Below are 13218 nucleotides of genomic sequence, written 5' to 3'. Positions count from 1 at the left end.
GGCTGGTTCTGAACAAATAGAGGAATGTGAAAGGAGTGGGAGCCGCCTGAAGAAGGGTCTCTGCCTCTTCCCCCTCTAGAATCACCCTAACTCCTCTCGACCACACACACCTGCACGGTCGGTCGGGGCAGGCTCAGGGGAGCTCCCTGGGAAGAGATGTGGAGAAGCCAAGGTTGGTCCCCAGCACAGTGAGTGCCCTGAGGTCAGGACAGGAGATGGACCTCTGGGGACTGGAGCGAAGAACAGAGAAGTTCAGTCCTGGAAACTTCCTGGAGGAGGGAGTGGGAGAAGGGGTAAGGGAGGGTCCAGGGGTGGGCCAAGGCTCCGAGGAGATTCTTCCTAGAGAAGGGGTGAGAGGCTGGAGAGACAGCTGAGGGGATGACGATGCCACTGCCGGCCACTAGGGTGGAATGTAAGTGGGTGTGCCGCCTACCGCCCCTCCCCCAGGCGCAGCCTCTGCACAAAGACCTCTCTGTGAGTAGCTGTGGAAGTGGCCATGTCAGGTGCGGGGGCTTAGCTCCCAGGGCCCACTGGGAGTGGGCTGGAATGGGGTTGGAGGAGGGGAGGGTGAGGGGTGGCCTCAAGCTTTAGCCAGGTCCTCGGAGGAAACAGAAGCTGAGGTTTGGCCAGGTCTCACAGTGAGGCCGTCCATAGTAGAGCCTTCCCAGGACAAGCTCCCCTCCAGCGCCAAGGCTCTGCCCCTGCTCTCTCCCCATGTCTTTCCCGGTGTAACTCCGATCCTGCCAGGCCTGTCCAGCCTCCCTTCCCCAACTGTACATGCCCTCCCATAGTGCCTCTGCTGCTGGCCCCGCCCGGAGCCTCTCTCTCCTTCCAGCATAGAGTCCCCTCCAGCTCTGCCCAGAGCTCCCCGTGCAGGGAGGGCTATGTTGGGAGGGTGGAAATGCAAGACTGACCAGAGCCCGAAAAGGAGTCCAAGGTCCCCTCGGTCTCCACACCCAGGGGAGGTTTCTCTCCTTGCCTGGCCTCAGTGTCACTTATGCTAATCGGCAGTGTGGGTAGACCTTCTCCCCTACCTCCAACCCTCCATTGTTGGGTACACCGTCCCTGCTAATAAAAGTTTGGATTTGGGGCACTGGAAGTGGTAGAATGACAGTGGACACGCCTCAGCTGGCAGGTCGCTCACAGATTTGATAGAGGGGCTCCAGCCATAGGAAGAACAGCAAAAGAAGGAGGTTTTGGTTTTCGACTCTGGAATAGGACAGGCTGGTGGAGATACAAATTCTATCTTCCCTCCCCGACTAGCTGGATGGCCTTAGGCAAGTCACTTAACGTCTTTGGATCCTAACTTCCTTCCACGGTTATCCTGAGGATCAAATAGGTCGGTGTGGATGAAAGTGTTTTCAAGGCTGTGTGCAGATGTCCAGTGCCCATTCTAAATGCTGAGGGACACAGAGTTAGAGGGACCATGATAGGCAGACGGGGACAATCGAGGAAGGCTTCCGGAGTTTGGAAATGAGGGAGTGGGTTGCTGGGGAGGAGAGTGAAGGGACTCTGGGTGCAAAACGTGATGAAGCCCTGTCTGGGAAGCGTGGCGGGGCTCTGCGGACTGGCTGGAGCTCTCTGGTCTCAAGCAGGTGAGCCTCTTGCTGAGACAGGTTTGGGAAGCACTTGTTTTTAACAACTATGTGCTGAAATGGACTCCATGACCACAGCTTCTTTCATCCTTCTCAGGAAGAACTTCCCACTGGCCCTGTGTAAATACTGTCCAGCCATTCCGGGAAGAGAGGAGGGGTGGAGTGAAGCTCGATTTCCCTTAATGGCCCTAACCCACTCTGCTCCCTCATCTCAATGCTCTCCAGAGGGAGCCTTAGCCGGACATTGTGACCCTCCACTGAATGTGTACAAAATGGTACCTCCGAGCCTTGCCACTTAGGACCCTCCCAAGTCCCTGATTTTAAGGTTCCTCAGCACCGTCAGGAGTGAGCCAAATCCAGACCAGTTTCGATCTCTCGGCTGGTGGGCCAGGGAGACTTTGAGCAGGAGGGTCTTTTGTCTCTAAGCAGTCATCCCTTGTTGTACAAACAAGAGTCTCGAGGAGGAATCCCCACAGATAGCAATGGAGCCTTTAGGCCTGGAGGGAAGGGACAGGCTGAGGCTGGCATATGGAGGGAGAGCCCTGGGCACAGGGTCATGAGCTTCGCCCAGCTGGGGCTCCCTTCTGCTGGGTTTGTCCATCTGGCCCCAGCTGGCTTCCCGGCACTGCCCCCGCAACCAACCAGACTCCTTCTTCTTCTGTTACCATGGCAATTGGCTGCCATCTTGTACTTGGGGCACTATCTCATATCTGGATTTTCCCATGGGGTTCCTGGAGGATGGGAGATAGGTCTCCAGGGGATTTATCCCTCCTCTTGATATCCATCCAATGAAAAATCATATTAATATATGATTTTTAAAAATAGCCAAAACGAAGGCTTACTATATGTCAGGCTCTGCTAAATACTCTCTATGTGTTATTTAACATGGATAAGAAAGCATTACCCACTCAGTTTCCTGTTTCTTTGACAGACTTTTCCTCTCTCCAACCAGGAAATTCCATGATCTTGCTTACTGCTGTCTTGGGAAGTCCTTTCCAGTGTCTAACCAAGATCTGTACTACTGAAGTACCAGTTCTTTGACATTTGGCTTGACATGGCTCATCTGAGAGGTAAGGAAGGAACTGCCACCCAGCTTTAGTCACTTTATTGAGCTTCCTGGACTCCAGCTGTTGGGATAGGGAAACTGAGACTTGGCCAGATTGGTGACAGGCCCAAGTGCCCCTTAAAGACTTGGAGGTCCCAAGTCTAAAAGCTTTTGTTTAGAGAAGTGGAGTCAGTGTCACAAATGCTTTGAAATTTCCCTTCCTTGCCCCCATCCCCACCCAAAGAAAGAGGCAGGAGCCAGAGACCACTGGCAAGTGATAGTCTTCTAGCTCGGGTGCAATGGGGGTGGAAGGCAGTCACCCCCTCCAGCCACTGGGGACGTTCCAGCAGGGTCCCTGAGAGATCCTGGGAGGGTAAGAATTCCCTCCCTCTGTAGCTCAAGCAGAAGGCTGAGAATGGTCACCTTGAGCTAGAGGGGCACCTCTAAGGGGCACTGAGCAGGGGCCAGCTTTGCAAGGGAATCCTGAACGAGGAGCAGGTGGAGAGAGAAAGGAGGCCATTCTCAACTGAGGAAGGGTGGGCTGGCAGGGAGGGGCTAGGGATAATTTACGATATCACTGTTCTCCGCCCCGCTTTCCCAGCCCCCACCCTCTTCCCAGCCCCCTGCTACTGTACGGTTGCTAGGAGATGCTCCCTCGGTCTGGAGCTGGGAGGGTGTACCAGGCGGAGACTGTTCCATCTGGACTCCTCCTCCCCCACCCAGGGGAGGGCCCTGCGCTGGGCTTCATCTACCACTCCTTCCCAGGCCCCGAGAGACACCAGTTTCCTCTGCTGTTCCCCCAAATCCAGCCAGCCTGGGGCTAGCAGGGTTCCCAGACAGGCTGAGGATCTGGAGCAAGGAAGGGAAAGGGAGCTGTGGAGGGAGAGGCTAACAGACTTAGCGGGCACTGAGGAGAAGCTGGCTCACGTCGGGGCCTCTGGGAGCCAGCCCAGGCTGGGAGTAGGGCCACAGGGGGTCAGGGACACAGGCCTCAAGGAGCCCAGGTCTGAGGGAGACTGAGTCCTTACCTTTGGGGAGCTTCCAGTTTGATGGGTGAGGCAGGCCTCCCATCCCCACCCCTCCATAGTATGGTCAAGGTCAAGGTTAGGGACTGGCAAAGGTGGGGTTGGGGGCAGGGAAGGGAAGGAGGAGGTGGGACAGGGACGAAGGAGGCAAGTCTGGAAAGTCTGAGAGTCTAGGTAGGAGGAAGGTGACACTGATCTGAGCAGAGTTGGGCAGCGCAGCGGTGTGGCCTAGATCCCCTTCTCTTTCTGAAATTCTCTTCTCAGATTTTAAAGCCGTTGGAGAAGTCGGGTGAGGTGAACTTTGGGGGCTCCCAACTCCGGGTGGGGCAGGAAAGGAATGCTGTGCCCACAGCTGTGCTTCTGACACCTGATTTCTGTGTAGCCCCTATTGATTTTATTCTTTCCTAGGCACAGCTTCCCTCCACCCCAGGAAGGAAGGGACTAACCTTGATCTGGCACCCACTTGCTTGTGTAAGCCCTTTCCTAGCCATTGTCTCAGTTAATCTTCCAACGGTCCTGAAAACTGGGTGATACTGTCCCCACTTTACAAAGGCATAATCAGAGCCCCAAGTCATAGGACTAGTAAGTTGGGCTGGGCTTCAAATGGGACTTGGTGGCTCCCAAAGCATAGTCTGTGTCCCTCAGAAGTGCTGACTTCCTGCAGAACATGTTCCAAACACAATCGGAGGGACTGAGAGGAGAGACGACCAGATGGGCAGGGGGCCTTCTCTGCATGTTCTCAGGGGAGGAAGGGGCGCTCCTTCTCAGGTGCAGGAGTGAAGTCTGAGGAATGCTGAAACAGTCCTTGCAGGTTAAAGACAGGACTGGCGGGACTTCCCTGGTGGCGCACTGGTTAAGAATCCGCCTGCCAATGCAGGGGACACGGGTTTGAGCCCTGGTCCGGTAAGATCCCACATGCCGTGGAGCAACTAAGCCCATGTGCCACAACTACTGAGCCTGCGCTCTAGAGCCCGCGAGCCACAACTACTGAGCCCGCGTGTCACAACTACTGAAGCCCGTGCGCCTAGAGCCCATGCTCCACAACAAGAGAAGCCACCACAATGAGAAGCCTGAGCACCACAACGAAGAGTAGCCCCCGCTCACCACAACTAGAGAAAGCCCGCACGCAGCAACGAAAACCCAACACAGCCAAAAATAAATAAATACATTTTTAAAAAAAAAGACAGGACTGGGGAAGAGGCCATGGGAGCTGTAGAAGTCAACAAAATCTTCCCAGGTTTGTCCCTAGCCAAGGAAATATGCCTTCTGTCTTCCTGAAGCAAGTCCCTTGGGCCACCGCCTAGCCTCTCACCTGTCTGGGATCTGAGTTCCTGCCCTGGGCATGCCCTCTCTGCCTCCCCCTCCACACACACAACCCCTGCCATGGCCCTGCGTAGAGCACCTAGAAGACATTCCTAGACTCATCCACTGTCATGGTGGCCCCCTTTTACCTGGAGCCCTCCCCAGTCTCTCGCCTTTCCTGGCCACTGGATGCTTGTCCTCTGCCTCCTGCTAAGGTCTCCATCCAAAGAGAACCTTTTTCAATCTTGACATTTTTTTTCCTTTTCAGACCAAAAAGAAGAACCTACTTCACCCAGCTGGCTTGGGTTCCCTCTGAGAAGCCGTCCTGATTGACTGAAAGATAAGGCTAAACTCTAGCAAGTTGAAGAGCTCTTTCAAGAAGCCTTTGAGCCAGAGAGAAGTGGGGAGGCCCTAGCCTCCAGCCTGGGCAGCCCACTGTACCTGAGCCACCTGGGATAAGACTTTGCTTCACCATTGCTCCCAGGTCTACAAGCTGTCCGTCCCACCCGTCCTGGTCTCTCTTGTGTTGTCTGAGCTGAGATTCCTCTGAGATGGAAGTCCGGTCTCCTGTCTAATAAAGACTCTTGAATACTGAACAACAGTACTAGTGGTAGTGGATGTACCTGGGCAGGGGAGGGGCTAAATGAGAGGAGGGCAGTACCGGGCTCCCTCTAAGAGACCAATGTTATAAAAGCCACCATTGCCACAAAAGGGGGACGCCTCACTAAGACGGAACTCCCACCTGTGGGGGGTGGGTTGGGGAGGAAAGATCTTGGCTCCTTCCACCTCTCTGAGCCACCCCAAGGCCCCTGGGAACACCATCCATGATCTGGTCAGTCCCAACTCAGAGCAGTGGGCTGATGCTCCCAGCCAAGGAGGCCCCTAGGTACCACCCCAAGGACCAAGAGGATGGGAGAGGGTGGGGTTGCTCCCCCAGAGTGCCTGTGTGGGAGGTCACTGGATGGCCCTCTGTCTCAGCCACAAAGGGACACATCCTTAGAAATGTCCTCCAGGGTTTGAACAGACCAGAGAGAAAGAGCATCCCTGCTTCACAGGGCCACCCACTCCTGCTTCCTCTCTGTCCACCCTCAGTAGAGGCAGACGGGGATGAATATGCCTAACAAGAGGGATTCAGGTTAGACAGCAGGTAGGACTTCCCAACAATACCTGGGAGGGAACCTGAGGGAGCAGGGGAACCACAGCAAGAAGGAGCTGTGCTCTTGGCCTCATTTCCCCCGTAACACACCTGCGTAAAACATGCTCCCCCAAAAGATAGCGCCCCCCCTCCAATCTCTAGAGAGTTCCTGCTGGAAAGTGTTAGCAGAGTCCAGAGTGCCAGCTCCTTTTAAGCCTTCTACCACTCCCTAAAAAGTCGTTCCTCCCATCTAACAACAATCCCTCCATGGAACTATAGCTGGAATCCTGGGATTTTTCTAAATAAAAAGGCTTAAGATAATACACACGGTTCAATTCCAACAGCACAAGAGGGAAAGTATGCCTCTTACCCTCCCCTGTTCCCAGCCACCCACCTCCTCTCCCAAGAGGCAACCACTGGTGCCTATGTCCTCCCTGAGATACTCTGCGCATCCAAGCACGTATGTCTACACACCCCTCCCCTTCCATTTAAACACTGACCACAGCATTTTTAGCTCCTCTAGACCAGGGCTCCTAGCCTCAGGTCAAGATGAACCACAGGGGATCCTTGCATCTGCTGAAACTGCATACAGAATGCTGGCTAGGCACCTGGGCATGATTTCCAGGAAGAAGGAATGCATTAAGAGCCACCTGGTCTAGCCCAGCTCCTCATTTTACAGAGGAAACTGAGGCCAGAGAGGGGAAGGGCTGTGTCCAGGGTCCTCAGCATGGTGGAGGCCCATGAGGAGAATTCCAAGCTCCCCTAACCTACATTCCAAGGAGCCCCAGGATCCTCCACAAGGACAGGGTCTAGGAGGGCTGATTGAGGCCAAGGATGCACCCAGGAAAAGGCAGTTCCATTTGTATCACAATCTGGCATATTTAAGGGGCGGAGCCTGGGCTCACCAGGTCAGGCAAGTGCTTCTGAAGTCCCCAGACCTCCTTTCAGGATCCTTCCCACTGCGCAGCCTTGCAAGGACCCATTGCAGCCCTGGGGTCAGCCCCCAGAGGAGGAGGGGTGAATGGAGACAGGGTCTGGCCTGGGATCAGCAAGAAGGAAGTTGCCCAGGTCTGCCCTCCCCCTCCCCCTGCTTTTGTTTGGACCCTGGAGGCTAAGCATCAACCTTCTATGGCTTCCTTACCCTCTGGATATTGGGGGGCCTGGGCAGGGAAAAGCAGCCCTCTGCCTTCATTAGTGGCCTGGCCTCCTGGCTTGGAAGGGAGGCTCCTGGTGAAGGAGCTGGGGCGGCAGGAGGAGGTGGGAGGAAGGACTTATCTGAGCACAGGAAAAGAAAGCAGGACACTAGTGACAGCAGGTGGGAGAGGAGCCACAGAGGGTGGGCTGCCTTTTGGAAACAGAAAGACCCAGACCCAGACAGGGGCAGAAGGGGTGCGGAGGGACCCCTCCCTCAACAGGGATGCCAGGACTGGGCTGGGAGGGTCCAGGCAGACACTTAAGAATCTGCTTTCAGAGTCCCACTGAGCATATGCAGATGAGGCCTGTCTGTATGCAAATGAGACCGTCTGTATGCAGATGAGGAAAGAGGGCATTCTCTTCTCAGGGTTACCATAGAGCCCATCCCTACCCCCTTCCCTCAGGGCCCCAGGTGCAGGGCAGCCTGCGAAGAGGCCAGGCCTGGGGAGGAGCAACCTGCAATAGAAGGTTAGACTTCGGGAAGAACTTACCAAAGGAAAATGGCCAGTCCTGTGAAATGAACTGTAGAGGAAATGAGGAATATAGAGGGGCTGCTGAGAGAGCCAGGCAAAAAAGATGGGGGTGGACTGTGAAAGAACATCTCAGTCACCCAGAAACGCAGGCAGACTGCAGAAAGCTTTGAAAGGGAGGCAGGAAAAAAAAGAACTTCGATTGAGTATCCACTTTGTGCCAGGTCCCACATGGAGTGTCTTCCACTCACTGTCTCACTATTCGGTGATAACCCTGTGAGGCCTTTCACAGATGAGGCCCAGACAGACTGACAGGTACAGGTCACACAGTTTGCAAATGGCAGGGCCCCGGGCTGTCTGACTCCATGGCAGGCAGCCACGGCTTAGGATCTCCTTACTCCTCCCTTCTGGCAAGCCGCTCCTCCTAACCTGAGGGAAACTGAAGGGCCTTAGGGGTTGGGAGGCTGTGCCTGAGTGAGGAGTGCTGCTACCCGCTGAGGGGAGGTCTGGCTGGGTATCAGGCCCAGAGAGGGCCTGCCGAGGACTGGGAACTGGCGGTGGAAGGTAGGGTGTGGCTGTGAGGGTAGCTGAGTGGGCAGAAGCCGGGAGAGGGACATCAGGGCTGGGAAGGACGCCAGGGATAATACAGTGGGAGAAACTGAGGCCCACAGGGATTGGGAGGGTTGCCCTCCTCACTCAGCAGATCCAGGTCCAAGCTGGGCCTGAACCCAAGGCACTGGGCCCCCAGCCCAGGGCCCCTTCCTGGGAATGCAGAGGCTGGGAGTCGGGGCGTCTTGGAGAATAGCCTCTCCTCTTCCTTCGGTGGTCCCTGGTCCCCCACATCCCATGGTGTAGCCAAGGGCTTTGTGGGGAATCCGTGGGGAAGAGAGGCCCCTTGTTGGCCCATTCATCGTGCTGGAGGCTCGGCCAATGCCAGCCCAGGCACCGGCTGGGCTCTCCTTCCTGGGGGTGCCAGCCGGCCCCCACCCACTGCCACTGCCCGCTCCCCAGCTCTGGTGTTTCCTGGAGCCTCAGGGCTTTGGCCCTGGTCCCGGCTGAAGGATGGCGGGGAGCCCCAGCCCCCGCGCCCCCCGCACCTCGCCTTTCACACGCTGGCACCAGAGCCGTGGGAACGCTGGACGGCAGCTGGGCACCGGTGCCCGGCTCTGCCCACCCCCAGCCCGGCCGACCTCAGAGAGGGGAGAGGAACAGGCTGCCCCAAAAAAAGGCCCCCTCCGGGACGGGGCCCTAGAAATCCTTAGCACTAATTATGAATCTGGGGACAAACAAGGCATTTGCAAGTCAATTAGTGACAGAACTTTCCCAGGAAAGAGCTTCATCCAGGCTCAGCTTCAGACAGGGCCACATGCTGGGTCATCGTGTCCCTCCCCCTGCCTCTGCCCTGCTCAGAGCTCAGGGACAGAGGCCGCCCGATGTTCTGCCAGCCCCTACGTGGCGGAGGGTCTCAGAGCCCTGATGGGCAATGTGGGGCAGGAGGGCAAGGCCGCACTCTGCTGAGGTCAACTGGAGGTCACTATAGCGCTGCCACCAGGAGACGTCCTGTCAGGGCCCCGGCCTCAGTTCCACCTGTGACAGAACCTGGCTGCTCCTGGATGGCATTGTCAAGGAGACAGCTGGCCCGGACAGGGTGGCATGGATGGGTTGACAGGAAAATAGAAGTCATTGTGAAAGGGCCAGGGGGACATGCTACCCGGAGGACACAAAGGAACCAGGACAGGAGGAGACCAAGGGAGAGACAAGTGGTCCCAGGCATCTCAGCTCGTGCCCAGGCAGGAGGCATGTAATCCGAGGGGGCTCAGCCACACACGTGGGAACTTCAGGCGGACCAGCCGGCCATCTGGGGCCACTTCCCATAGAGAGGGCGACAGAGCCCGTGAGGCGGCTGCTTCCAGGCGGGGAGGCCTTTAGCTGGGAGAGGGGCTCTCTGCTGAGAGGACCCCTTAATTGGGGGAAGAGAGTGAGGGAAGGGGCTATTTGGGGCAAAAGCCCTAGAGCCAGCCTCGCCATCTGAGGGAGATTAAGGGATTATAATTAAAATGCGTTTGAGGGACTCCAAGCAGGTGGGTTGGGGCTGGTGCTAACGATCTAATTGCTGCCTTTAGCCAGGGCTTTAGCCGGGGCCTGGTAATGAGTGGGGGTGGGTTCCTTTTAAAGGAGAGTGGGTGAGAAGAGGCGGAGTTGAGGGGCCAGGAGGGGCAGTCTTTCTCTCCACCGTGAACACCTCAGCTCACAGGGTCCTGTGCCCCGGCGGGGCTCCTCCTACTGCTCTCCCTGAGAAACCAAGGGGAAGGCTGCGGCTCAGTGGAGCTCTGGGAGGCCTGGAGAAGAATCTGGGGGGCCAGGAGTGAGCAAAGAGGATACTTACGTTCCCACAGAGAGGGGACATTGAGACGGGGATGGTTAGGGTGTCCTGGGAACAGTTACAACGCCAACACGAACTGCAAACATACTCTGTGTCGAGCATTGTACAAAACACTCTATAAACTGCTTTCACCCTCACAACCATGGTAAAGTAGGTCTCCCCCTCGGGACTAGAGCTGGGCCCAGCCCCCTGGCTAAGCAGACGCCAGGGGTCCCACTGGCCAGGGGTGGCTCCTTTCTAGGAAGGGACAGATGAACAAACCCTCTCTAGACTCTGAGAGACCTCAGGCTGAGGGGCAAGAGCATGCAGATTGTAGCCCAAAGACCCCGGACTCTGGGAGTCCAGTCTGACCGAGGTGGTGCCGACCCCCTCCTGCCTCTCATGCAGAAGGCACACTAGAGACCTGGACACACATCAGGTGTCACACCACTAAGCCTTTGCATATGCTGTTCCCTCTCCTTGGAAAGCCATCCCTTCCGCTCTGTTTCTGCCCTTCTGAGAGATCTTCCTCTCCCCTGCAACCCCTAGATCCCCTAAGAGATAAGGGTTCTCTCTGGCCACCTAGAGCCTGGCTGAGAAGGTGCTTACCACACATTTAGGAAACAGATGAATGGCCTGGTGAGGGGCCGGTGTTTACTTTTATAACTAAATGTCTGAGCAGCTCTGGGAGGATACAGGGGAGACCAGGAACATTAGTTGCCTCTGGCATGGGAACTGAGTGGTGGAGACCCGGATGCAGGAGGGAAACTTTAGTGTGCGGTACACCCTTTCGGGCCTCTAAAGTTTTGTGCACTTAAAGTGAAGAAATTTCTGGAGACCTCCCTGGTGGTCCAGTGGTTAAGACTCCTCGCTTCCACTGCAGGGGGCATGGGTTAGATCCCTGGTCAAGGAACTTAAATCCCATATGCCACGTGGCCAAATATATTATTATTATTATATTTTTGGCTGCATTGGGTCTTTGTTGCGCGGGCTTTCTCTAGTTGCTGGGGGGGGGGGTGCTACTCTTCGTTGCGGTGCGCGGGCTTCTCATGGCAGTGGCTTCTCTTGTTGCGGAGCACGGGCTCTAGAGCACAGGCTCAGTAGCTGTGGTGCACAGGCTTAGTTGCCCCGCGGCATGTGGGATGTTCGCGGACCAGGGCTCGAACCTGTGTCCCCTGCATTGGCAGGCGGATTCTTAACCACTGCGCCACCAGGGAAGCCTCAAATAAATAAATAAATAAATAAATAAAATTAACATTTTAAAAAGTGAAGAAATTATTATTCAGAAATAAACCTAATTTAAAATAATAATTACTGCATCTTTTTTGAAGGCTTGGGAAGGACAGTGTTTAACCCCAAAGGCCAGAGCATAAGAGAACACCTGAGACTCCTCACTGGGGAGGAAACAGTGCAATTTCAGTTCCTTCTCTCTACCTCCCCCTTCTCCCACCCTGCTCCTGCCTCCTCCCAGGGCCTGGTCCCTGTGCCCCACACTCCGCCTGGTCCTCTAAGAGCATTTCAGTGTTGGCCCACAGAGCGGAAGTGCCCCCTCCCTATCACGTGGGCATTGAGGGCAGAGCCCCTGGATTCTCACTAGCCTTGCACAGGGCAAGTCACTGAAGCTCCCCGAGCCAGCAGCTGGCCCTGTGAACATACAGTGACGGCCTGGCTGCTCTCGCCTGGAGAGGTCTGGGGGCGGCTGCCCGCCCTCCTCTGCTCATGCCCGAGGGACGCTTGCTGCCCAGCCCCAGCCGTGGGCCGCGCTATCTGCTGTGTGCTCCCTCCCCGGCCACCTCCCGTCTCTGTGCCTCCTTGTCCCATCTGGGGCATGGGTGTATCCCTGCCCTTCCTCCCCCTGTATGGCTGAGCTGAGGATAAAGGAGCTCTGGGCACCCAGTCTTAGCATTCTTATCTGAAAAATGGGGATACAAACAGTAGCTATTTGCCAGAGCTGTTGGGGGGATTAAATGAGATAATGTATGTAAAGTGCTTGGCGCGGCGGGGCACGAAGTGGGGGCTCATAAATGGTGGCTGTTATTATAGTTATTAAATGGGAGGGACCCTGCAAAATGTGCTAGCCTGGGGAAGGGACTCATCATTATTGCTCTGGCTGGGAATAATGAGGCCTTGTGGTAATAGCCCCTCGCACTCCCAGGCCCCTCTGACAAAAGGACGCAGCGGCTGCGGACGGGCCCGACAAAGTGAGAAGTGAATGGTACATAATGGGACACTTAGGGGCTTAGCCCAGGCTGGGGGGACGCTGGGAAGGACCCCCCGGCTGTGGCTCCAGGTGCTGAAGGACCCCACAGGCCAGAAACCCAAGCCCATGGGCCGCCTTTTCTCTGCTTCAAGGCGGCTTGGCCAAGAGCCTTCAGCCACAAACCCAGGTCATCCAGGCTTTCGCTAATATGGACAAAGCGCCCCTAAGTGCCAGGTGCTGCTCTGTGTGTCAGGGCACCAGCCCGCACCAACAGACCCCAGGACCTCAGGCCTTGGGAGGCTAGTGTGGGAGACCAACATGAATCCAAACAAATACTCAAAATATGTAGAGATGCTGATGAATGATCTGAAGAAAAATAGGAAGGGAAAGGGAACATAAGGGCTGGAGTCAGGGTGGTGAATTCAACTTAAGATAAGGTGCTTCCGGAAGGCCAGATTTTGTCCAAACTTTTCTTGTGGAAAATGTTAAATAGATGCAAAAATAAATAGACTAATCTAATGAACCCCCATCTACCCCTCATCCAGCTTCAACAACTGCCAGTCTTGTTCCATCTGCACCTCCACCTACTCTCCCCCCACCTCCCGTGTCACTTTGAAGCGAACCCCAGACTTCTCCTTTCATGGAGGATGTGATTTGAACAAAGACCAAAGGAGATGAGGAAGCCAGCCACGTGGTCATTAGGGAGGTGAGCATTCCAGGCAGAGGGAGCAAGTGCAAAAGCCCTGTGCCTAGGATTGGAAGATCAGGCTCTAACCTCAGCTTTGCCTCTACTGGCTGTGTAAACTCACATGAGTCCCTTAACTGCTCCGAAACTCAGTTTTGTCATCTGTGAAATGAGGCTGATGCCCTCACCCCACAGGGAGTTTATA

General features: G+C 55.6%; 1 protein-coding gene across 9 annotated transcripts in view; it reads left to right on the top strand.

Annotated features, from left to right (window-relative positions):
• MIR9-1HG (MIR9-1 host gene) overlaps positions 1-5571 on the top strand; it is a 49086-nt gene extending 43515 nt beyond the window's left edge. For 8 of the 9 annotated variants that reach the window (XR_009005974.1, XR_009005985.1, XR_009005980.1 and 5 more), the window contains 2 exons: positions 2548-2665; positions 5236-5571. Coding sequence is in view for 3 of the 9 variants with exons in the window: in XM_028163869.2 (XP_028019670.1) it covers positions 2548-2620 (73 nt within the window). In the remaining 6 variants the exon portion in view is untranslated. Of the gene's footprint in view, positions 1-2526; positions 2666-5235 lie in introns of all 9 variants that reach the window. The other variant, XR_009005979.1, reaches the window with a different exon arrangement.
• Positions 5572-13218: the final 7647 nt, after the last annotated feature.

Source organism: Balaenoptera acutorostrata, chromosome 1 (assembly GCF_949987535.1).
Source record: "Balaenoptera acutorostrata chromosome 1, mBalAcu1.1, whole genome shotgun sequence".
In the NCBI taxonomy this organism is placed as follows: Eukaryota; Metazoa; Chordata; class Mammalia; order Artiodactyla; family Balaenopteridae; genus Balaenoptera; species Balaenoptera acutorostrata.
The sequence above is the reverse complement of the archived record's forward strand: the minus strand, read 5'-3'. Positions and strand labels throughout refer to the sequence as shown.